We start from the raw sequence: 27353 nt of genomic DNA on the forward strand, positions 1-27353 counted from the left end.
CCATTAAAACAACATTTTAAAAGGCCACCATTTTGATGTTTGATGAGCCTGACGAAAGGTATTTTCAGAGAATGTTTATACATGCAGACTTAAAGCTTATACCAAGTTTCATAAAAATACCACCAGAGGTTTTTGAGTTATTATTATTTATCTACCGAAAAAATACAAATTGGTACAGCTAAACTAAGCCAAAATCGAAAAAAAATTTATTCTACATTTTCGACTTATTTTTGCATGTAGAATCTGAATCTGCATAGCACGCTACGCTTTACTGAAACACCATGTAGAAGAATGACAATACAGTTATCCCTGGCTTGCCTTGTAACATAGGCTTACTATAAGTGAACTTTACTGTTTAGATCACTGGTATTGGGCAGACAAGTACAATAGGTCCAAGATGATGAACAGTGGAAGTTTTAGATAAAATATTAAAAACACTGAAATAATATTGAAATTAATGACATTTTTAACACACATCATGCTTGTGTCTGTGTTTTATAGTAATCTTCAAAGGAGTTGTACATTTTATAAACCAAAATTAATCATGTAAGCTATGAGGGCTTTCACTAAATTAAGAACTCCAACAAGCTTGAGTTGCAGCTAAGCAAGCTATTTCATTTCTTAAATCTGATTTACGTTTTTTATTTTCTGACAACTATTCCAGCTGGTTTTGACCACTATAATACCATTAGTCTCGTTTACTTTTACAACATAGCTGATAATGATGTGAAGAAATATTGACGTAATAAGAGTTTTAATTGTGTTCTGTGAATACAGTATAGGTATCCGTGGGAAAGGTATCATCCCCTAATGAAATGTGTATAAAGAAACGTTCATAGATGCAACAAATTCACAAAGTGGCTTAAAGAGTTTGAAAAAGACTGTATACAATGAGTTAAAACTTTACTTGTATATATTGATGAATTTAAGACTACCAGTGTTTAACGTTGTCCTAGACTATGGCTTTAGGCAGCTCGGAAACCTTCTGTCCAGTCACACCACAACATGTAAAGTTCCTTAATCTAATCAACTACTTAAAACCTGACAAACGACCACAGCCAGCTAAGACAGTGCAAATGATTACGGGTATCTTTAAACTATGTCTACACCTTACAAACGTTTTCTGTGTCCACAGCTCATTCCACATCTGTTAACTGGTGATGGACTTTAACATGGATTGACCCATTAGAAAAAAACAAATTGGATAAAAATGAAACCACAACTTGTGATACATGATTTGTGGTATTGTTGATTTTCCCTCCCATTGTTATAAGCTACTACAAAAAAGCAAATTGTTACCTACTTAACTGTGGATACTGGCTAGAATAGTAAAGAACAGGTGTTGGTCAGATTGCAACTACAGTACAATGATTGGCAGTGATGAAAGCCTGTTGGAGACCTTGCTTTTTAGATAATCCTCTTATTTATTGGCCTGGTCTATTAGTTATCTACATGGAAATTCAAAAAAGTAAGTGTAAAATAGTAAATGGATTGCAACAATTATTTATTAAGCGTCAATGACGTTTTTATAATTTTTTATATAAAAAAAACTCAAAAAAGTATCAATGGGAAATAATGCATGTAATTAAATGTTAGGATATAAGGGAAAATCATGTGAACAGTGAACACCATTAAGTTTGTTGATTAACAGACCATCCTTCAACTCGAATCAAAAGATAAATTTATAATCAATCATAGAACTGAACTACAACATGTCTGGGAAATGTTTTTACCTCTACTCCCTTCTTGGTGTATATGCGGCCCTCCATGTCTCGAGTGTCCTCCTCGTCATCACTCTCCTCGGATGATGAGTACTTCTTGACAGAGGCCTGGCGAGGGGCTGGGGCCTTAGTAGAGGCTCTACGACCACCCTGCTGACTCTGCCTCCTCCCATCTGACCAGCCATCCTGCAGACAATGATTAATGTAACAGAATATACAGTGTACTTGTAATGCCTCTCCTCTGATGATGAGTACTTCTTGACAGAGGCCTGGCGGGGGGCCGGGGCCTTGGTAGAGGCTCTACGACCACACTGATGACTCTGACTCTTTCCATCTGACCAGCAATTCTGCAGACAATGATTAATGTAACAGAATATACAGCGTACTTGTAATGACTCTCTTCTGATGATGAGTACTTCTTGACAGAGGCCTGGCGGGGGGCCGGGGCCTTGGTAGAGGCTCTACGACCACACTGATGACTCTGACTCTTTCCATCTGACCAGCAATTCTGCAGACAATGATTAATGTAACAGAATATACAGCGTACTTGTAATGACTCTCTTCTGATGATGAGTACTTCTTGACAGAGGCCTGGCGGGGGGCCGGGGCCTTGGTAGAGGCTCTACGACCACACTGCTGACTCTGCCTCCTCCCATCTGACCAGCCATCCTGCAGACAATGATTAATGTAACAGAATATAAGTGTACTTGTAATGCCTCTCCTCTGATGATGAGTACTTCTTGACAGAGGCCTGGCGGGGGGCCGGGGCCTTGGTAGAGGCTCTACGACCACACTGATGACTCTGACTCTTTCCATCTGACCAGCAATTCTGCAGACAATGATTAATGTAACAGAATATACAGCGTACTTGTAATGACTCTCTTCTGACGATGAGTACTTCTTGACAGAGGCCTGGCGGGGGGCCGGGGCCTTGGTAGAGGCTCTACTACCACCCTGCTGACTTTGCCTCCTCCCATCTGTCCAGCCATCGTGCAGACAATGATTAACTGAACAGAATATACAGTGTACTTGTTATGACTCTCCTCTCATGATGAGTACTTCTTGACAGAGGCCTGGCGGGGGGCCGGGGCCTTGGTAGAGGCTCTACGACCACCCTGCTGACTTTGCCTCCTCCCATCTGTCCAGCCATCGTGCAGACAATGATTAACTGAACAGAATATACAGTGTACTTGTTATGACTCTCCTCTGATGATGAGTACTTCTTGACAGAGGCCTGGCGAGGGGCCAGGGCCTTGGTAAAGGCTCTACAACCACCTTGCTGTCTCCGCCTCCTCCCATCCGACCAACTGCAGTCTTGCATTTTGGCATACAATGATTGATTGATCATAGTAACATAGCATGCTGCGTTCCCTTCCATAAGGTTTAAACTTTGATTTCACGTTACTTCACCATTTATGCACTGAACATTTAAAAACTATATATACAATTTCCAAAGTAGGTTTGAAAAATATACTGATAAAATGTCAGCCCGTTAACATTTTTATAATCACTTTCGAGTCAACACTGCTCAATTCCAAGTGCTCTGGATTCGAGGCAATCGTTCTCCAGTTACTACTAATAATCAACCGCACTGAATACAGAGTGTAAGAACTCTAGTCAGAATAGTTCTCCATCTTGAATACTACGAGTCATCATCACTGATGTTGATATCATCTTAAGTGTACTGAGTTGGTTGAAAAAGTATCAAATACGTCTTTATAATAAATACTTGACTCTTCACATCACTGCTGTACCTGTGGGCTCAACAGACACACTTCCACTTCTACTCATACATTATCCGTCTACAGATATCTATGTAAGTACCTGTATCAGTTCAGGGGTAGGTGTACGAGCCTGAGGGATGGGGTAGGGGGTGGCCTTGAGTAGATCTGTAGGTGAAGGTGGAGCAGGAGCCTTCTTCTTCACAGACATCCCTCGGCTGTAATTGTAGCCTGAGGCTCCTTCATTCTCACTGTCAACACTCTGAAAAAGTAAGAGAGAGAATAGGTTTTTAATCAATTCCTTCAGTGATGGAAATATGAAGAGTACAAACATAAATATGAATGAATGGTAAACATTGTGAAGACGCCTAGGTTTGTAGATTAACAATTTTATTGGATGTTTCCAGCTATTTTGGTAGATATTAGATATAGACTTTAGAGTATACACCAAGGTGAATTTGGGAGAAAAACCAATACAAGAAGCATTAAAAAAAAATTGACCAAGTTTAAATGTTTATTTTGCCAGCTTTTTCTCATATTTCCTCGGAAATATGATGGGTTGGAAACGTATGGTATTAGAACTTGGAGTTGTGCTGTTTCTTCGTTTTCTGATAGCTTGGAATTATAAGAGTTTGGAGTTATAAAAACAATTTGCATATATGACACATCAACGTGAGTGACTCACCCACTGTACTAGAGACTGCACCAAGAACCTGACGGGGTTGCCAGCGGCCCTGATCACTTCCACAGCTCTCTCATGACTGGCCGTGCGGAGGTCAATACCATCCACCTCCAAGATACGGTCACCCGTCTGTCAACACACAGCTTAATTGTTAGAATTTCTAACTTAGTGATGTCAAAAAATCATCCCTTGTTTGTAACTCATTTTCGCCTTTTAGTAACGGTAAGTCTATGTTTTTTTAAGAAATGAACTACCATCTTGTGAAAATCACTAAGTGTTGTTTTTGTGATTTTCCTGCTTAGGCTGGGTTTGTGTACTAATCCCTAATATTTTAAGTACTATCTCACCAACGGATGGAATCAGATTCCTGATTTTAAAATGTTTATTTATAATTAATTGTGATGGAAAATGTCTACAATTATCCCTCAAATAACACAAGCCAGTTAGATAAATGGCTCTTTAACTCTTGATGTAATGTAATTAACAAACCATAACGTAAAAACCACTTCAAAACAGCCTCCCTAACAAAACCACAAGTTATCTCATGATTTCACCTCAGATTGATTTCTTCTTCCACTGGTGTATTTGAACTTTCAAATGTACAGAAAAAAGGATGAAACAAAGTGTGCCGATTTTAAATTCAAAGATTTAAAATCCGCGCCAGGCAATGGACAAGTCAGTCCAACATGACGTAACGCGGAGGAATACTACACTCGAACCGTGTCGCGTGCAAACGTCTCGTCGTCACTCGTGGCTCAGTAATCGCGTAGTCAACATGTGAAGTCGCGTTTTGTCGCTGGTGTAGGACGAATTTATTAATATCTTAATTCGTAGCTCGGAAATTAGCGTTCGGGCGGAAATTGTACGTGCATCAAACGATCGCAATTGTCAAAATTTCGCCGAATTGCATTTGGGGGTGTGTTTTATTAGTATTAAGTCGAGACAGTTGAGATGCCGGATTGATTGTTCGCGTTCGTGATGAAAATTCGTACATGCATCATATCGATAGCAAATGTCAGTTTCTAGCGAATAGCGGGTCGTCGTGAAGGTAATTTCAATTGAATCATTAAACGCCAGCTCGAAAAAACAAGAATTAATAAGTCCTACACCAGAAAAAACCGTGTCGTGATGTTCCGCTCGGTTAGACAAAAAGTCACAAATTACCACGAGTCAGTTTTTAAATGTTCGGTACGCGTGAATCTTCGTCGGAATGAATGTTAATGTGTCGACATGTGTACGTAAGTAAATGTTTGTGTTATTTGTGTTTTGGTGTTAAAATAGTCTTGCCAATCTGCCACATTTTTTCACATGTACCACTCGTTTTACAAGTTATGAATCATGTTTTGTTTGGTCTGAGATTTTCATGTTTCATTTGGTCTACTTAGAGCACATGGTCACGATTCAGGATAAAATGATTTATTAAATTTGGTCATGTCATACAAAGAATTTAAGTTATAATAGTGAACCTAGTCAAATGAAAATTATTTATTAAATTAATTGAAATGGTATATTAATTTAAAGAGCAATGTTTATCTGTGATATTATTATTTTTGTATTCTATGTAAAGTCAGATTCTATCATCATCAGTATTATTATTTAAAACGTTTGAATTTCATGTGTAGAATAATTTTTGAACAGTATTACATTTTTTAATAGTGGGAGTTTGATTGTGTAACGTAAATGGGGGTAACAGAGTGCTCGGTCGAAGGCTAGGGTTGATAAAGGGTCATGAGGATAGACTCCCATTAAATTCATAAATATCAAATACTAAATAAAAATTATCAAATAATCGACTCAGCAGTCGATTGGCCCCGTTGCACTGATCAGCAAGGAGTGATGTAGATCACAAACCTACATAATAGTCCCTGTTTGATTAAATTGTAAACTGGCCAGTTTGATAATTACGAACATCTTTGGGGAGTCTGGTGATCCAAAACAAATAAATAAAATCATCAAGGCTAGGTTTTCCCGAGACTTTGCAGTTTTAAAAAAATTAACAAACCGCCAATTTGAACATTCAATCTTACAATCAACTCTCTCACTCTCTCTTTCAAAATATTGTTAAATTGTGCACAAAAAAGGTTATTACATTGTTTATATTTGTTACTTGTATCACAGCTCAATTCGACTCATTATACAGTATTTTTACAAATCACCATCTTTTCATTATCCTGTGTTTCAGCTGTTAGTATCATTAGTATAAACTGGTAAAGTAAAGAGGTAAATGGCTTAACTGAAAGAGGTATACAAAGTATTCACAATGAGTGTTGATGATCACATTTTGTAAATATATTTTGACAGTGCAATTTTTATAAGCTCAGTTCATAATGTTTAATGTTAAATTGGTGAATTCATGAGCAATCGGCTTAACCGAATCCAGTATATATAAACATCTTGAAGTCCTACTTTTGATAAATATTTCCTGAACAAACAGTTTCACAAATATTTTCAATCAATATTTCAATATTATTATTTGCAATTTTACAGTTTTACAGAGTATCAATTCATATCACAATCTTTCATCAGAACAGCACATTTTAATTCATGGAGTGTTCAAATAGACACATCTATTAGTTTTAAGAAGTGTTAGAATTAAGCTGAAGAGGGTGTGAAGGAGGACAACATATCAGACCTCTCACGGTCCCTAAATCGGACTTCTGGGATATTTAATTACAGGGCCCACACTTAACATCTTTATTTCCACTGCGCAGCTCTGTGATTGTAATGTCCTCAGTAGTTCAAAAAAAAAATTAAATTAAATTCATTAAAACCCCACCAGGGGGCAACTTTTTGTTATATTCACACCTGTATGAAATACCTAAATTGTATTACATAAAGGTGTGAGGTGATTTTGCTTGATGGAATGATCAATTAGGTAAAGAGTATATTTTGAATATAAGTGAAGTTTCTTTTTTTTCTTTACAAAAGATTGTCAATGAAAACTTCTGTTATTTTTATTAGTGTTAACTTGTACAATAAAAGCTCAATAACTTGACACCCGGTAACTCAACAGTCTATGTCAGGGGTCTCCAACCTACGGCCCGCAAAGGCGTACAGGGAAATAATAATTTTCATATAATTGGTATAAATCAATGATCGTCAAAATTGCGGCAACACAATACCCGTAAGTAAATATCGTCATTCGTGATCGTGGCAACTTGGTCATTCCGTGGTCGTCACTCATGTTCCCAGCAACACCTATAAGTAAATGTTGTTGTCTCGGTAATAATATACTTGTCATTTACTATTGCGGCTAAACTCCCGAGCATATTTTGCGGTCTGACCACGATCGTCTCTCGCAATCGCAACTGCACTATGAGATGATTATAATGCCAAATTTAACTGTCTGTATTATTGTTTTAGATGGTCAAAAATTATCAATGACAGTAACAAAGTACCTTGAGTTCGTTTGTGCGTCCTGCAGGACTTTGGGGCAGGACGTTCTTGATGAAGATACCAGAAATGGCTGAGCCACTGTCACCTCCGGCATTGTACAAGTCAACCTGGTCATGCAAAACATACCATCAGCATAATACCAAATCATCAGGGAACACCATTTTAAATTACACCAATGTAAATTCAACCAGGATAATTTGAGCAATTTCCCATCAAGTAGTAGCGATAAAATACTACATAATAGTAGCAGTAAAATATCTAGAATCCAACCAAGTATCAATTACCCTTCGTAATTAGGTTTCTGAAGGTTGGGAATTGAGTGCTGACAGTTGAAATCCGCTGCAAGTTGTCAGGTGTGTAGAGTATGTGGAAAAGTCCTTAGAGGTTTAAAATGTAAAAGTTGCCAAAGGAAGACCGTACACATCTACACAAAGGGGTTGGCAGCGTTTATTAGTTTCCATCAGACAGTGGATGGATGAAGTTGAGGAAACTTTGCTTCCTGATCAGGGTGTTTATGACTATCAAGAGTTTATTGTTGTCCTTGATAGTTTTATAAACAAATGCCCAAAGTCTGGTAATCTTTTTTAATCTTTTTTTCCAGTCACACACAACACGACCTGCATGCATAATTCTCTTTACTTTGAACACTGCCTTAAATATGAACGACCGAGGTCGGACTACAGTTCACTGTGCAAAGCATGGTGCAAAACGACCCCCTCTAAACTCCCTCCACCACGTACGCACATTTTATACTTCCAAACACTTAACTTCATTGTCATTCACTGTCATCTAACTGGTGATGGACTTAAGAGCCGTTGATGCTATAGACTATAGTAATCCTATACTCTAATACGAGCAATGTTTGCTTGTATGCTTGCTTGCTTGCTTGCTTGCTTGCTTGCTTGCTTGCAGAAAGATCTCGAAAACGGCTCCGACGATTTTCTTCAAATCTTGTAAATAGTTTATTTTTGGCCTAAAAACGAGTTTCATGCAGTTAGAACTGCCAACAAAAATCTAATTACGTAGAAAAATGAAACTGAAAATCACATTTTTTTAACATTAGTCTTATGGGTTGCTAGGTAACCATGTTGGATGAATTAAATAACAAGGATAAAGTAAACAAAAGACTTGAAGTTGTAGCATGTGTTCATAGTAAGCCAACTACCCACAGTATACTAGCAAATTACAAATACAGTACAAAAGGAAAACATCACTTAATAATTAGCATAATATTTAGCAAAGATTATACTGAAGATTACTCGATACATTGTAGGGAGTATGTTTTATAGTCTATGGTTTTATCTATGATTGTAGTCAAGGGCAGCAGTGCGAAGTCTGGGATCTGTTTATGACGATTAGATTAGATTAAGGTATCTGCAATCCTAAAATGCTATGGGAAGGGAAGGAAACAGGTCCACGACATAGGAAGTGGTGAAGGAAGTAATAAAGGCAATCATAAAATGCTATGGGAATAGAGGGAAACAGGTCCGTGACGTAGGGAGTGATGAAGGAAGTAGTGAAGGCGAGCAGTCCGGAGTGTGGGGAATGTTTATGACGATAAGATTAGGGTATCTGCAATCCTAAAATGCTATGGGAAGGAAGGAAAACAGGTCCGCGACGTAGGAAGTGGTGAAGGAAGTAGTCAAGGCGAGTAGTCCGGATTGTGGGAACTGTTTATGACGATTAGATTAAGGTGTCCGCAATCTTAAAATGCTATGGAAAGGAAGGAAAACAGGTCCGCGACATAGGAAGTGGTGAAGGAAGTAGTCAAGGCGAGCTGTCCGGAGTGTGGGAACTGTTTATGACGATTAGATAAGGGTATGGGCAATCCTAAAATGCTACGGGAAGGGAGGGAAACAGGTCCGCGACGTAGGAAGTGGTGAAGGAAGTAGTCAAGGCGAGCTGTCCGGAATGTGGGAACTGTTTATGACGATTAGATAAGGATATGGGCAATCCTAAAATGCTATGGGAAGGGAGGGAAACAGGTCCGCGACGTAGGAAGTGGTGAAGGAAGTAGTCAAGGCGAGTAGTCCGGAGTGTGGGAATTGTTTATGATGATTAGATTAAAGTATTTGCAATCCTAAAATGCTATGGAAAGGGAGGGAAACAGGTCCGCGACGTAGGAAGTGGTGAAGGAAGTAGTCAAGGCGAGTAGTCCGGAGTGTGGGAACTGTTTATGACGATTAGATTAAGGTATTTGCAATCTTTAAATGCAATGGGAATGGAGGGAAACAGGAAATGGGATGACGTAGGAAATGGTGGTGAAGGCGAGCCGTGTGGAGTTTGGGAATGGATTTATGCATCTCCAATACTAGAATCAAGAATCAAGAATCAAGATCTTTATTGTCATTGACCTTTTACAAGGAATAGACATAGTCAACAATAAATAAAAACTAAAGCTATAAAATACAGTGGGTTCTACAGACTAAGGTGCTTTCAAAGTGAACTAATGCTTTTCCCCGAGCAAAGCTCGGTCCCAGGTACTCTAGAAATAATTGGTGCATATTTGCCTATACATTTTTGTTTCTACTATGACAAGATCAATTATCAAATAGCAGGTGGAAATGGTGTAAGTTGTGGATGACTTGAAGAGAACAGCGCTGGTTTCAGACATGAGCTTGGCCCTCTTGGGAGCTCGATAGATGCCTTAATTAACAGACAGTGTTTACAGAAGGTTTGAATGTTGCTCACCTTGCCACCTACTATGCTGATGCCCAGACTGCAGTTTGGTTCTCTCAGCACATGGACGTTGCGTTCCGGTCCCCAATGTTTGGCCAACAACACTGAGGATTGGGACTGTGATGTGTTGGTCACTGTCATGTTGTCTAGACCTACAGCATCGACCTCTTGACCTGTGCTGGCTGACCTCAGCAGCTGACCACGACGTATTACACTGACTGAGCTGTCAACCTAGACATCACATCAAAATTACATCACTAACACAATTAAAGAAAACAAATGCGTATTTTGTTATAATAGCCTACTTTAGCCTATGTTTTTAAAATTATATATTTGTCACAACCCAATTGGTCAACTGCACTTAAGTGTTATACAGAATTGTTAATGGTATTGCCTTTGGAATTTGGACTAATAAAATATAAGGGTTCTCTATTCAGGTGTGTAAGTGTCTTTACTATCCTTTATCTATTGGATTAAGCGAGACCTAAGTTATTTGAATATTGGATGTGTTGCTAGTCTAGTGGTTAGCGTCACAGATTTCGGTGCTGGAGGGACAGGTTTGATTCCCGGAACATTCACAAAACTTTAATGTTTTTGGACCGCTTTCACCTAAAAGTGTTTGAATTTCAATTAATTATAAAAATGGCAATGGCGCACATGCAAAAAAAACTGTTTATGAAAATGATTCTTAACTAGATGTCATAATTGCATTTTGCTGCAAGGGCTCTCATAACGCTTTTCATCTAACACTTTTAGTCAGATCACAGAGAGGTAAGAAACAGAAGATACATTCAATGGTACATTTAAGTGGTGTCTAGCACCAGTCACAGGTGTCTTGAGTAAATTCTATTTGTTACAACAAATAGCCTTTACCTTCATCCTTTCTCTCTTGATCCTTTCTCTCTCATTTACAGCACTCAAGTGGTAGGAAGATCCTGTGCACTACAACTGCTGTGCAAATATGCTAAGTGGCCATCACCGTTTGGGCTCTTCCTTACTCCATACTAATACATTTCCACCCCAACATACCAGAGCTTATATGAGCACGGTTATCCCATCAGTTTTCATCCTCTATTCTTTCTTCTCTGTGGTCAGATCCACTTGAAAGCGCCAAATTGACTTTGAAGTAAAACTAATATTTTTATTTACAAAACGGTTTTATTTGCGAAAAACTAAATGAATCAAACAAAAAAAGTAAGTACTTTTACTTAAAAGAATAACATACAACTTTGCATGAGTTATGTTAGTAGTTAGTTCACACTTTCCTACTTGATTTTAACCAAACAAATGAGTTAATAACTGAATTTAAGTCCGGGAGTTAAGCAAATCTCCTTCAATATTCAGCTAGCACTGCCGCAGGGAAGAGTATTAACTTTTATTGTCACTACGCAGAGGCCAGCTGACTGGGCCTGCCAGCCACGACGAGTCCGCCAGACTAATAGTGCAGCCCGAAAAACTCAACAGAGGCGTGTAATAAATTATTGACTTTTGACTTTAATGCGTTCTGAAATAATTTTATTCTTGATCAAAGTATATTTAAAATAACCGTTTGCAGTTCCCAGAATTATTTACTTAACAACATTTATTTTTTAATACTAAAACCTCTATTTTTACTTTTGGTTACCTAACCCTTTAAATTTTCTTGCTCCCTAAAAAATTGCCTAATTTTTTTTGCCCATACGGAAATATGGTCCTGGCTGTAGTAGTTGATAACAAACCTATAAAGCATTGAGCTAATTTTATTTAAAATAAGTGTTAGTCTAAGTATACATTTTTCTATTGCCATTGGGTTATAAGCCTATTTTGGATCAATCAATATCGCAGCAATTCAAACTCTCTTATAATACAGGTTTTGCCATATTGGACTTCTAAACTATAACTAATAAGGACAACAATATTCTTTTTTAGTAATTTAAACGAGGTAAAGTGTTGTGGTTATCTCTAGTCCTCTTGTGTAATCTCTTATCCTAGGAGTACGAACCTCTTTACTACATAAACTTAACCTCATACTTATAATTTTTAAACCTTAAGTGATTTATTCAGTGCTGAAACCCACACACAATAGCAAAATACACATAAGCCAGGTGTAATGACTGTTAGGAAAGAAACATTAATGATCTTTAGCTATGTCCACAATCGTGCGCTTTCAATTTCGACGTACCTTTCAAATTTTAATTCAACATTCAATGTAATATTCACAACATATATGGTATTGCAATCTCTTTGAGGCATGCCTTTCAGCTGCCTCACTTTCCTCAAATTTTAATTTTAGATACCTTTTCCTAGTTGGATGAAGACGACACTATTCTGATAGGAGGAATCGGTATATTTAGTGTTAAGAACATTTAAAAAACTTAAGTAATTAAGGCATACAATGTGGAAGAAGAAGTACTGTAGAACTCGTAATTTTCTTATCAAATTGTATTTATTTATTAACTCAACTTCATTTGATTAGTTTAGTTCATTAAAATAATTTTTTTTGTTTATCACCCTTTATGTCCCACAAACTTCTATGAATTCTGAGGTTTCTTAGTTATTAAAACAACTGCAACACGGACGACTTGTCACAAATGTAAACAGTTAGAAGTTGAAATGCACAGAAATCCAAGGTTGGTGGATTGTCTTACGATACCCTGTGCGCTGTGGATTGGAGCTCCTTCGGACTCATTTCGGGCATGCCTTGACGCATGAGTTACTTGTGTCCATTTGCGTCAAAGCATGCCCTAAGTAAGTAGCATGCGCAAGGCGCGTACACAAAAAAGCCCAAGTGTGGACATAGCTATTGGGATTACAAAACAACTCATGTTACTATGTTTAACATAGTATTTTTTTTGTATTTAGTAACAAATAATTGTACGGTCTGCTCATAATATGATGACAAAGATTTGTATGGATTTAGCCTTTTTTTCTCTAGACTCATTAGACTTGACTCAAATTGTGCTGAAAGTTGCTGAGAAAACATCCGTGTGTGTCAAAATGTGTCACTCGCGTGCCTCAAAAACTGTACAAAATAAAGGTGATTGTGCTGCGACATTACGATTACACTACAGTAGAACCTCTATAATCCGTTGTGAAAACAATAAATAACCAGTTAAATAACATTGGATGATCAACCGTCCACTCTTTGGTTGGAGATGAAATATTAGGCTTATTTTAAGGATTGATTTGTGAAAGCAATGGCACAGCTATGCTACAACCATTGACTGTAAACATAGTCATTAAAATGCAATTACAAAGAAAGCAGGACACCAAAAGTCGGTAGAAAACTGTTTTTCCTTTGTACTGACAACAGTGCAGTAGAACCCTTGGTGCAACCGCATTGAAAAATAACTAATAGCGTCCGAAAAATGAGTTAATGAGCAATTAACTGGTTTAACTAACCATAGCTTTGTCAGTGTGATTTGGTTGTGCCTTTTATTATTATGTTTACTCTCCTTTTATGAATGTGTTACTTTTACAAATGGATTAAAGAGGTTCTACCTCGGTTGTATTTCATACCTCATCTTCTTCAGGTAATCGTATAACAGGTACTGATATCACAGGAATGATTAAAGGTGCGATTAACCGTGATATCGTCAATGAAGAACACCTCTGACGATTCTACATGTGAAACAACAATTCAGTTTACTGCTTCACTATGTATTTACTTTCAGTTCAAATTAAATGTTTAACTGTGTTTGAAAATGTACTACATTTTATGAAATGGTTAACTATAGGTAACAGATAATACTAGGAATTTCATCAAGATAGTCACTATATCAAGATAGTTAATTAATTTTAATTTTAAACCAAACAAATTAATTCAAACTGTCAGCTTGTTGTTCCATAACAAACCTTGTAGCACATACCAAGTGTCCCAAGTCTCCCCAGAGGGAGAGTATAATGGGACACCCGGTAACAATTTTTACAGTTTATTTGTTTATTACAATGTAGGCAAATTGAATCTAATTATGTAAAATATACAAAATTGAGATTTTAGGATTATTAAAGCAATATGAAGCAATGATTTTAGAACTATCTCTTTATCTTAATTTCTTCTAAAGATCGTTGAGCAATTGGATCTTCACGAAAAACATCACCCATATAAAATATTACTGAATGTAAACAAAACAATACTCTATACTCACATCTACACTTTGTCCTCGGAAGAGCTTGGACGAAGTGCGAAGGTCACTTCGAGTCCACGGCGGGACTTCAACAATGGGTGGATGAACAACTTCAGATTCGCAAGTTTCAACTTCCACACAAGTTTCCTCACAAACTTCAGGTTCAGTTTCACAAGTTTCAGGTTCGAGTTCCTCGCGAAGGTCTTCCCTAGAGGAAGGCGAGCTAGTCTGAAACCCCGAGGGAGGGTCTATCACAGAAGTCCTTCTTATTTCTCCACTCACCACCGACAACGATCTGTCTGACACAACACTTTCAACACTTTCTACCGATTCTCGTGAGAGTTTCTCAAGAGGCGACTCTAAAACTATAACGGTTTCTGTCCTCTCTATCACTTCCGATTCAACTTCGGATTCGCCGACTTTCGCCTCGGCAGGTTCCTCAATAAGTTTAATGTCACTTTCAGGCTCTCTAAACGGCTCCCGGTCGTCTGAGAGACTGTCGGTTCGTTTGCTGTCGCAGTCGACGAATGACTCGTTGCCTTCAGAGAGAACGCTGGTGGGTGACAGCTGATCACTCGGGATAACCACAGGGACTGACGGAACTTGGACCGTCACCTCTTGGGTGATGTAGGGCGATCTGTAAATCAAAACATAAACTTTATAATTAGCAAATCATGTACATATTTAAATATCTTATAACATATCAAGGTTAACACCCCTTATCCTTCCTTAGTCCTTGGAAAGTTGTCAAGGATTACTAGTTTTGAATCGTATGACCCATAATCGAAACCAAAATCAAATGTAAGCTATGTAACTTTTGAATGATGTCTTTGTCTTAAAATACATCTACATTATTAACACGGTGAAAATTAAGAGAAAAACTTATTAAAAATATTCTAGTACCAAAATCTTGAAATAGTACAATGATCCACAATCTTTATTTAACTTTCATTATTTATGTTTTTTATTTAACTTTTGTCAAAAAATACCAGGCGTGGTAATAGACTTTTTTTTTTGAAACCCTTTTACTAATCTCCCAAATCGCACAGTATCTTTGTCAATCTTGTTAAGTTCAAGGAGCACATTGTACGGACTCCCTTGTACTCTAACTGTCATTCAAAGAAGCTTGTCTTGTGTTTATAGGGTTGGATGCAAGATGTGAGCTCCTCATTGCCTAGGAGAACAGTTTGAGAATAATAGAATAAGAAATTTACTTGCAGCATCTTAATTATTATCAATTATTTAAGATGGGGACGCCACTATGTGCGTATTTTAACCCAAATATGAGTGAAGGATGAGTGTAGGATGAGTGGCGCGATCTTGTAGTCTTGTTAGTGACTAAGGCCGACATGTTCCTTGATAACATCTTTCTTTAATAATGTTTTGACTAGAAGCAATTAATAAAATACCAAAGACCTAGGACAACTCGCAATTAATATTACTTTAAATTTTTAAAATTGAAACTAGGAAAGGCCACATACACCAACAGTGCTTCCTTTAAAGTTTCATGACTAATAAAAATTTACAAAATCTTATGTTTGATAGAATAGAAACTTTGACTATTAATACAACTTTTGGATCCAACAGTCAATAATAGAACCAACACTGGTTAACAGCTAAATTTATATTCTACGAAACACACACCACAGTGAATAATGAATGAATTTTTACGATTGGGAATTCTGTTTTTAGGTTATCTTAATTGGTCAGGTGGCCAACTGTACTAGCCAAGACCTTTTATACAGCAGCTCCAGGGTTGTCCCTACAGTTTGGATGGCTAGTAGTAAGTAGTAACATTAGCACAAAACAACGTTTTAAATCTAAATATATGTTTTTACGCTGAGAGGTGAACTGGTAGAGAAAAGCACGGATAAAAGGGCGGCCACGATAGCTAACAGAAACTATACAAAGAGAAGGAGGCCGATGTGAGCTGAAATTACAACCAATTACTGGCTGTTTACATCAATGATACACCACAATGGTACAACCAGTCAACTGTACTCAAAGGGTTAACCTAGATCATTCGTTAAAAAGTCCAACAATCAAATATGTCAAACTTAAAATTAAAATTTTTAGGTGCTTTCAGTCTACAGAGATGATAAGAAGCCACGACAACTGTTTCTAAAGCGTGGACTTACCTGTAGTAGTCTGGAAATATCCTGGGTGCACAAGGAAAAACGTGTAAACTATAGCAGTGCTAAGTTATGATACAACTGTGTATAGGTGCTCTTATAGCAACAGTTTAGATTACAGTAATTTGTAATATATTCAGGAGGGTATTTTAATTCTTAAGTTGGTTAAAATATAATTTTTGCCCTTTATGTACTCCTCATATGATTTCATACCATTCTAAGAAAACTTTAACAATTAATTTAAATAATTTTGAGATTGTTGTCATAAACTTTTAAACACAAGGCATTGATCTAGAATTAGAGTGTTGTATTGTTAATGGTTGTTGTGTATAATAGAAGAAGTCAGCAGCAAAATCACCATACAAGTATTCAACTAATATATTTTTTTAAGATCTATCTATAAAAACTCTTTTGAAAGTTTAGAGTTTACTCTTTAATTTAAATCATACTGTAGTCAAAATGATTTAATTATTGTTATGTTTTACATCCCAAAATTGTAATATTAAATATCAGTTTCTCAAGCCACAGGATTGCGACTCTGATTTCTTGATGAACAAAGAAGTAAATTGATCCCTGATTCCATATTCAACTCCCAGGCACCATTAAAAATATGATTTATACACTTTTTTTAAGCCTAAATAGAAGGAAAGATGAAGAATAGAAAAAGACAAGACTTTAGAAGTTGGCTAAAAGCTTTCAAGATGCGGTGTATATGCTTACAAAAGTTTAACTTAGAATTGCTTCATAATGTGTAACAGTGAGCTTTGGTCATACTTATTAATTAATTAATAAAAATAAAGTCAATGGATAAGTTAGAGGGAGAAACAGATACAAAACTAACATACCCAAGAAAGGAGTTCTACACAGTTGAAACTACACAAAAATTTCACAACGCAATTCATTTTGAGATTTGTCCTCTACAAGCGATATCCATTTAACTAATACCTTCTGAGGAATCCATTGCAGGGACGAAATATCAAATTAATTGTGTTTTGAACTTTTTGTGTTGTAAACAACCTGGATATTATTTCTTGGGTTAGTTAATTGGTTGTGTGTCCATTCCTTCTTCCTTAATGTATTCCTAAGCCAAGTGCTTTTTCCTCCAAAACCAATGAATATTTACCATTACTTACTCTACCAAAACATATTTACCAAAACATAATTTACTCTATCCAATTACAAAATACCTGTTATTTAATTAAAAATATAAGTCACAGAACTACTCACCTAGGGGAGATTTGAGTGACAACAGTGGATTTGACCGGAGCCGCAAACGACTCAACTTGCAGCGAAGTCTTCCGGTAATCCAAAGTAGTTGGAGCCGGCACGTACCGAACACTACACAGAACTAGGGTTAGACTGGGCAAACAAGGAAGGATGGTAATCAGTTTAGTGCGAGGACGCTGCTAACAAGATACGACTAACACTAGTCTGCGGGCTACTTGTATGGCTGCTTGAGCCACAACTACACTCGCCACTGTCTAACATGGGGAGGGATGTAATGAGGGGATGGAACTTGTAACGTGTGGGTTTAACTTGTAATATGGGGGTAAAACTTTGTAATGTGGGAAGAAATCTTATATGAAACTCGTAAGGTGGTGACAAAACTTGTAATGCATGAATGACACCTTGAAATGGGGAGTTTACAAATGTAATATTGGAGTAAACATACACTGAAGAGGTAACACTTGTAATGAGCGGGTGTAACGTGTAATAAGGAGTTAAAGGATGCAATGTAGATGACAACTAATAAAGTGAAGTTGAAAATTTTAATGAAACTTGTAATGATGATAAGAGGGGTGTTTTATGGGAATAAATCTTGTATTAAAGGAATATGATATGACTAATGCAGGGTAGAAACTTATGTAATGACATGCAAATTAATTAATTGGATGGGAAAATCCTCTATTAAGGAGAATGTCCTTGCTTGAGGCTCAACAACGATTTTAATCTATAAACTGGAGAATTTATCTATCTATATATTAATAGGCAAGCATGTTTCTTTAAAACCTTTTTTCTCAGCTCGTGTGAATCGTAGGGAAAATCTACGCATACCGTTGGAAAGCTATTTTCCTGTAGGTGTGCAGAATCCCTTTATAAATTTAAATAGGCTCAAAGATAAGCACAAAAAATGAGTTTAAAAATTTGAAAAAATTAACATGGATCTTATGCGTTGCTATGCTGGTTACGAAATAACAACGAAATATAAACAGAAAATCAAAACAAATGGAGGAAACTCCAATCACATGTTTTATTTACAGTGTGGGGTGAAAATAGATAAGTGAGTACATTACATATTTTTGGTCGAGTTTCGACCACTGGACGACCTCTCGTATTCCTTAAAGTTCTAACCGCTTAAGGAGGACTTTGAACCGCAGAGGCACAGCATTATAATAAAGCTGATAACTGATAACCAAAAGGTGAATATGGAAGATTGATACACTAGCCCAGGACAGATGTATTGTGCTCTAATCTGACCACTATTTCAACAGTGCCCCTTATGAGAAGTTTGAGTTGCAAGAGATTAAACTTGTAATCAAGGTTAAAAAATGTAATGTTGGGGGATGAAAATGTTGGGACGAAACTTATAATAACTCTGAAAGATGAATGTCAAATACCAAAACATCAACATGTAGGCTAATTAATTCTTCTTTGATACAAATCTGAACATTATGTCAGGAAATAAGGCCCACAATTTTAACAGAATTCAAGAAATAGGAAAAACAAAAAACATGGGTAACTTTCTAAGAAAAGTACTTAAATAAGGAATAGTTGGACAACTATACCTTCATTAGTGCCAGTTACACTGTCATTACAAAGTTTCTTGGCAGGGTTTTGTAACTTTCCTACAGAACTGCTCACTAATTAAAATAGTTAACTAAGCAGAGTGGACAGAGTCTAAGCACCTATGTGTTTAAGGATCTTTAACCAATTTAAATAAAAAATTTAATGCATTTGGAACGGACAGTCAAGTAGTATTTAAAGAATACCACGTCAAAACTGCATACTGACTCCTTAAATCACTGTAAGCTGAATAACGGTACGTATAGAGTGCATGCCGATTCAGATTCAGAATCAGATTCATAGCTTTTTGTCGCGTGGTTAATCTGAGTCAGATATTTTGTTGGTGGCCACAGTGGAAGCAGGAAATACGCCGCCGGTACTGACTCGGTTAGAAAAGAAGCAACAGCCACTTCCTTTCAAATGCAAGTGCCATTCCTGCCGCCGTATTTACAAGGTGTAAAAAATCAAAAAGAGTAGACTCACTTACTTCAGCATCATTTAACTGTAGATATCTAGAAGAAGCAATGTTGTCTTAAGCTAATTTAATATTTCATCTAAATCAAAAAAAATTTTTCTTCTTAAATTTTACAATGTATGTTTTGTATGTTTAATGTACGTTAATGTCGTTAATGGCATGTTTTCTGGTAAAACTTCAAACAGATATGGGATAATTTTTGTCAGGAATTATTTGGGAATGATGTACAGGACAGGCAAAAACACCTCCAACACCTCTAATGATTTATCCAATACCACCGATTTATGACATAAGAAAGTATGCATACAAATTCCAATCCAAAATATGACAGAGAAGTGAAAAAAGTAAGTGGTGTTCATAAGATCACCAAATCTTGGTACTTTAAAAGTTTACTCATACCATACCATGAAATCTCAAAGTCTTTGTAAAATGTAATTGGTAGAATGTAAAGATTTTAATGATTATACAGTGAAAAAGAAGTAGTTTTTTTTAATAACAAATTGAAAAACTGATGGCAAAGCATAGTACATATTTCTAAAATTTGAAACGCAAATAACGTGTATTTGTTTTTATATAAAACTTGTGGGATAAGTGTGAAAACAACGATACATTTATTTAAATAAAAACATTTCTGTTCTTGTTGTTTGACTGCTGAAATGGTTTGTGATGAAATAAACATAATAATATAATTTAAGAAAATACAATTCAATTTTTTTACAACGTTTGTAAAATTAAAATTTTACAAATTATTGATGTGGAAAGGTAGCTTAAGGTTAAGAGGAAATTTTAAAACAATTATCAAGCACATGGGGGCCCATGGAAGCGTTAATAAAAGGATTACTTCAGAGGTGATATAGCTCTGGGTCCTCACTTTACGCCAGTTTTAGCTGCTTCTATTCAAGAGTGTATGATTTATTATATAGTATAATAATGTAGCTGTTATAATAAATGTTATTCTACGTGGTTTTGCTTTAATTTGTTATGTCCCGCATCCTGAGCTCTAGCCCAGAACTATTTTATAGATTTAGGCTAGGCTAGACTTAGCCTGTAGCTTGAATTATATAACTTGGATAAAATCCACTATAGTGATTGGCATGATTTGAAGCTTATTGACATGTGCTATTGTAATGTGCTTTATTTGGAAAAGTTTAGTTTTTCAAGTTTTAAAAATGTGACAAGCAGCGATGGTTGCTAACAAAATACAATACATGATGCCAATGGTTTTGCAGAAAAATAAACAGTGTAAAAACACAAATGGGTTTTCATGCAGGAGTACTCAACAACTTACAACACAAACAAAAATACTCATTCTCAAGCATATAGCAAATTGAAATCTACCGTACTTATTGACTAACTCGCACATGCTGTAGACTTAATTGTTTTATTTTTACTACTTCAGTAACGTGTTGCATTAAAGTTACAAGAATAGTCTGTCTAAAGTGAATCTCATTAAATGCAATGTATTGGATTACAAGTGACGTCGTGTGGATCGATGCTTGGCTTCACGAGGGAACGATCCTCGTGATCTGGAAGTGTCTTGTGTCTTTGGGTACAGTGGTGATGGAAAGATGATCAAATGTGTAAAGGGAGTCTGAGCTATTTTGTTGGGACTCATAAATAAAATTACGTAAAATGTCTAAATACAATGTTTTACGATTGACTATAAATGAAACAAGACTATCCTTTTCCATGTGAAAATTGTAACCATATTCGGAAAATAAAAGAAAGTAGTTTGATTAATCTACCACATGTAAATTTCTGATTTATGACAAGTCGCCTATAATAAATCAGATGATCTATTGGTATGACCTGAGGTACGGTAAAATGATGTGGAAAAACAAAAGGATCTTTAAAAGAATTGTGAAGAACGTGACCAGCCAAGGGTCAAGCCTTCACAACCAGAGAGAGGAGTTTAACTAAATAGGGAATGAGAAGAGTATGTTTAATTCCTGATTTACAGAGCACAAGTTTCGCTGATCTATTAGGAATAAAAATGCATTATTTTGTTCAATTTGAAATTTGTAATTCAATTTAAAAAATGTGTAATTTCTTGAATTCATATACCATAACTAATCCAAATCACCTGTTTGGAAAAACTAAAAAAGTACTGAAAGTTCTGAAATACTAACGAGAATTTCCAGCCGACAAGGAATTGGGAAATGTATGTGAATTTTTATGAGCTAGAAATTTGAAATGAATATCAATAGCCTCTGGATGAGTGTTCATTCATTAACGGCTCAATGTGCTTTTGGTTACCTTTGGAGTCTTCACACAGTTGAAGAACGCACTTGTAGAAGACAATCATGGATAAAATTTGGGCACGATAGGTTATGGATATTATTGCCAAAAAAAAAAACAATGTTTTAATTTGAAGGAATTTTTGGCTGATCTGCACTATTATAATGATGAAGTCCCATTTAGTTTGGATTAGCAGAACTCTAGCGAGGAGGGCTTACTTGATGTCCGTAGTGATGAGCTGGGCCCTTCGCAGTATCGCTCTACACTGCGCAGGAGTAGCGTGTCGTAAGCTCTCGTTGTTGATGCTCAGTACTAGATCACCAACCCGGATCCGACCGTCCTTGTCCACTGCGCCACCTGGCAACACTTCCGACACCACCATCCCATCACCATCCTCGGCACAGTCTAGGCTGAGTCCTGTAAAACAACAAAGCCCTTTGGTCACCTATGTTGAACCCCAGAAATTGTATTTTATATTTCTAAAAGTCTTCCTTAGTCAGGAAGGTCTTCCTCTTATGCTTTAGTGGTCAACCTCGTCACTACATTCTTGGTCTTACGGTAAGAGTCATATAAAATTGGTATTTGTACCATTTATATTTTTTATTTTAAGTAGTACTAATTTAAATACCAATTTGATGGCAAACACCAAAATACCAGACTGTATGGTAGTAACATCCTTAAAGGAAATAAACTCATCAAATGTCAAATCAAACTCCTAGAAACATACTATCATCGTCTCAATATCCCAATAGTTGAAAACATGTTTTATAAGTCCAACATAAAGTAAAAACTTCAACAGACATTTTCCATTTGATATATCTCGCTCTACAATTCACGATAGTGTTTAACTGCCTTGTATATACAATTTTGAGTATAAATATTCTCATTATTATCACTTTACACTAACCATAGCTAATCCAAACAATAAATTAATTAATGCACTAATGCATTCAATTACTCTTCAATACCTAAGTGAGTGAGTATTGATTGGAATCCTGTCTCAAAGGTACCTAATTATCTTTGTTGCAATAGTTATAACAATGCAAGTTATTGTAATGCAATACAACATTATTAAAAAAGACACACACATATACATTCAGAATTGTTGAGTTGAATAAGCAACAACACTGTAATACTTAATTTGTTACAATTCCATATTGTTTTCCCATAATGCAGCATTTTATGTAACATTATCAAATTTGTGTGTAATAAAAGGGACATAAATGTGGTACAATTTACACGACCACAATTCAAAATCATTGTATGTAATATTGCAAAATCACAGTAAATTTAAGTTTAACACAGATTCTTCTGGTCAGAATATCTAGCAAATAAAAATCTATCATAGTAAAGTACAGCTACTTCTAAAGATTTAAATAATGGAAATAATTTGGAATGTAGTAAAAGACAAAACATGTAAAATTTAACATTTATGACCAACTATTGGTTTATTTTGATGTAATAACTTAACTTAGGCCAACTAGAAAATGTTTGATCAAATTAAATTAATCAGATATTTGTCCTGACAGAATCATATTACATTTGATTTTTGTGATTCAGACATCCTAGGATGCATATTTTAACGTGAAGTTTCAGTTGACTACCTTGCATACAGGAAATGTTACAAGATTAGGATATGCTGCAGTTTCAGCTGACTACCTTGCACACAAGAAATGTTACAAGATTAGGATATGCTGCAGTTTCAGCTGACTACCTTGCATACAAGAAATGTTACACGATTAGGATATGCTGCAGTTTCAGCTGCATGAAAAAGCTTAAGTTTAATGTCACTACACTGGATCTTTCTGACAGTAACACAGACAGACTTAGTTGAATTAAATTGAGTTTGATTGAAAATTAAATTAAGTTCAATTAAAGTTTGCCACAATGGATTGCTGCAAGTCGGCCACTAGCTTTGCCAATTCAATAAATCTTCCAAACATAAAGATTTAGTGTACTTTGACCAAGGAAGCTTACCATCGAGATAAAGGATTTTTATTCACTGAACAGATTCAAACTTGATTACCTAAGGGTTCAGAACCCTTGTGTATCTTGATCTCTTGCTCAAGCTCGGAGGGCAAAGGCACTGATTTGTCAGCTTCCAGGTCAACGACACCATCCACTGATAACAGAGTGTCTGGCGTGTGAGACTCCAGCTGTAACCGAGATTTAACAGTGAGCAAAGTAGCACTTTTTGCACAAGAGAAAGGTTTTTGATAAAAAACCAATCCTCCCACAAAACTTGTCTACAGTTTTATTTTCAAACTAAAATGTGATTTTGTGGTTTTTTTTTACGTGCAAGAATTTTATTCACATTGTATAAGTAAATTTTTCTGTGGTTAATTCTGTTGGGATAAAATTAGCCTACTTGCTGTTTTGTTCAATTTAAGTGAGTAAACTGGTAAGCGTGGGCACTGGGCAGAGTAAAATGTTTTAAAATCTACGGTTTTTCAAAAAGAAGTGAACAAAAATACCACAATTGTAGACAAAGTATAGGGTCTTATTATCTCATATTTTTCGTTGGTTTACCTGCTCTTTCAAGTGATCAGTGTTTAGTAGTACACATCTAGTATTTCAGACTTTCATAGTCCATTTTCAGGTTTCAGGGACATGAATGAATATAAAATCTGATCAGATCTACCTACGAATACTGGATAACATAGAACCAAGATATGGTTCATGTTATTGCGGCACCTGAAGAATAGCAGGGTTTCAAAGTTAAGGGGAATAGTATCCGTTTTTCCTGTCTGAAAAAGTATGCACTTTACTCTGGATGTCTGAAACTCTAGAAATGTACTTCTAAACACAAGTAGCTTAATAGAGAATGGAATATAAACAATTATTTGATAAATCCTGCAATCCAGAGGCAAGTTTTTTATGAAAATATTTTTTTACTATCTTATTTGCAAAAGCAAAAGACAGTTAAGTGTAGTTAAATTTAAAAAACAATCATAAACGGTTATGGTTTTTTGTTAAGCTAAACTAAGGAAGCCTTAAATTACAACCTGTGTAAAATATGGCAAGGTAGGGAATCCAAATAACATTACAACAACACTACATACTTACACCTTACACTTGAGGACGGATAGAGCTAGGTATAACAGTTTTTAATATCAACAACGTTTCCTTTTAATACACAGAGGGATAGAGCCAAAAGGCATTTGGAAACAACTTATGACGTTGATGAAGTGTTCAAAATTGTGCTACATACGAACATGGTGATAGTGCATTTTGTTGGGAAAGAAGGTCAACACATTTATTAATTACATTACATCTGCAACAATTTTATGTTCTAATGAAAAATAAGAACCATACATTTCCTAGTCAAAAATCAAATAGTAATAGTCCTACTGTATTGGGCGTAATATACTTTTTCACTTTATCTCAACTACCAATCTATAAAACATTGTTCAAATACTGTCCAAGTGTGTACAGGATTTTCATTTGGGAAACATAAACTTACCCATGATATTTTAGATATTCACAAAAGATTCTTTTTCTGGAAATAACATTTTTTGTATTATTTAGTTGAGACATGCATAAGTCAAAAATTTATTTTCAACATTGTACAGAATGCTTTTAGTTTTTATTTATTCAACTACATATAAAAAGTAGAAATTAAATCTTAATAAAAACATTTAATACAATAAAAAGCAACTTGTATTGAGCTAAGGTGTTGTAGAATACAGTTTGATGTGGTATATGCCAACTTCTAACGAAGCAAAATATATGAGCTGTTTTATTCACCCTATTCAACTACTTGAGTGAAAAACTGGCTAAAACTAGTACATAGAAGATAAGATAGAATGCTATATTGGTAATCAAAATTTAAACCTAAAAAGAATGACATAATATAAATTTTATCAGCACAATAAATGTAAGAAATATTTTTAAGATATTAAGTGAGCACAAGATCAAAACTTTTGTCATTGAGTATGTGACTTATTGGATGAAATTATGCCTAAGATACTATAATAACTAGATCGCAGAATCCTTCATCTAAGTTATGAGATTGCTATTTGTCTAGCATAGCTTATCTTGGATCATATATCACAAGTTTTCAAACTATAGAGAATCACCAGTATAATCAAAGTTAAAAAAAAAAAAAAAAAAAAAAAATTGAAATATTATTTTAATAATCTTAATATTATAAAAAGTTACAGATATAATATCTAACAGCAATTACAAATACTTGGTTTTCATAGGAGATCATTTCATAAATGATTAAACTTAATTCAAAGTAGCGAGTTAAGCAACTCTATAACATGTAAAATTAAATAGACCTAAATCAATTGAATATTTATTTATGATTAGATTGTGAAGTAAGGTTTAGTAGGCAGGACTACTAAGACTGCTCTAGACTGTCTGGTCTAGACTAGAGATCAAAGGCCCTCTTCATTCTTGTATAGTTGTCTCCATAAACATTATAAAATTCACAAAGTGCAAATAATTTAATTTATTGATTTCTAAGTAACAATACAATTTTTTTTAATCATTCTCTGTACATTGTCATAACAATTTTCAAATTCCTTCTACAATCTCTTAAATTAGAAAACAAAATTAACTTGTTACAGCATTTATGAGTTAAAAAGGTGATATGTTTAAATATTCGTAATATTAACCTCTGCTTTAAAGGTTAGGGAAAAGTTTTTTATGGATTGAATTGGCTAATACAAAACCTTTATTATTGGCCCAATAAACACTTTGATTTTATTTCAAGACCACTCGAATATTTAATATAGAATTTTTGCAAATAAAAACCATATTTTTTCTACTCACCATGACGTCATCACTCAGAAGGTCTGTGTCTGGCGGAGGAGAGGTGGGGAGGGCAGGTGGGGCTTCGTCCTGGAACAAACACAATCGTCAGATAACCAATGACAAACTCGCTGAAAATCATAACAATCAGTGATGTCAGTTGTGCAGATTAGTTTCTTGGCAAAAATCAAGTAAATTAGGAGTGGCGAGCGGGATAAGCACGCTCACAAGACATTGTTCTTCACCACCATAGCTTTTGTTATTTTGTAGGCCCTACATTCATATTCAAAATAATTTGCCTTTGGATTAACCTAATACCACTAGTGCCTCGTAGTGTGACTCGCAGTGTTTTGGGATTTTTCCCTCATCATCCCTACATTATACCCTACTTGACCCATTTTATACCCGACTCATGCACTGCTATATCACATTTGCACTGAGTAAGTGGTGTCAGTTTTAGATTTGTGAAAGTTAAGCAATGTTGCTGTTATATGCAAACTTGTGTCGCAGAATATTAGACTATGAATCACATGTGTGTGTCTAGGTAGCCAACTGGTTACAAAGGTCTTCTAATCTGACTTGTTGGTTCCATCTCTTGTTGGGTAAATTCTGGACTCAGATTCCGGTTGGGCAGTAAAATAAATGGTGCTACTAAGTAACA

The 27353-nt window shown here is 35.7% G+C and overlaps 1 protein-coding gene across 8 annotated transcripts in view; it reads right to left on the minus strand.

Annotated features, from left to right (window-relative positions):
• Positions 1–27353, minus strand: part of LOC128996290 (multiple PDZ domain protein-like) — a 395615-nt gene that overhangs the window by 158342 nt on the left and 209920 nt on the right. For 6 of the 8 annotated variants that reach the window (XM_054421514.1, XM_054421512.1, XM_054421511.1 and 3 more), the window contains 12 exons: positions 26714–26782; positions 23961–24090; positions 22153–22351; positions 17665–17775; positions 16444–16464; positions 14327–14942; positions 13698–13799; positions 10212–10430; positions 7523–7627; positions 4128–4253; positions 3546–3704; positions 1734–1907 (listed from right to left, as the gene is read on the minus strand). In XM_054421514.1, the coding sequence (XP_054277489.1) occupies positions 1734–1907; positions 3546–3704; positions 4128–4253; positions 7523–7627; positions 10212–10430; positions 13698–13799; positions 14327–14942; positions 16444–16464; positions 17665–17775; positions 22153–22351; positions 23961–24090; positions 26714–26782 (2031 nt within the window). The remainder of the gene's footprint in view (positions 1–1733; positions 1908–3545; positions 3705–4127; positions 4254–7522; positions 7628–10211; positions 10431–13697; positions 13800–14326; positions 14943–16443; positions 16465–17664; positions 17776–22152; positions 22352–23960; positions 24091–26713; positions 26783–27353) is intronic. The other 2 variants (XM_054421510.1, XM_054421513.1) reach the window with 2 other exon arrangements.

The sequence above is a fragment of the Macrosteles quadrilineatus genome, unplaced genomic scaffold, assembly GCF_028750875.1.
Source record: "Macrosteles quadrilineatus isolate MER2022 unplaced genomic scaffold, UCM_ALF_1.0 Scaffold_6__1_contigs__length_79288215, whole genome shotgun sequence".
NCBI classification, from domain to species: domain Eukaryota; kingdom Metazoa; phylum Arthropoda; class Insecta; order Hemiptera; family Cicadellidae; genus Macrosteles; species Macrosteles quadrilineatus.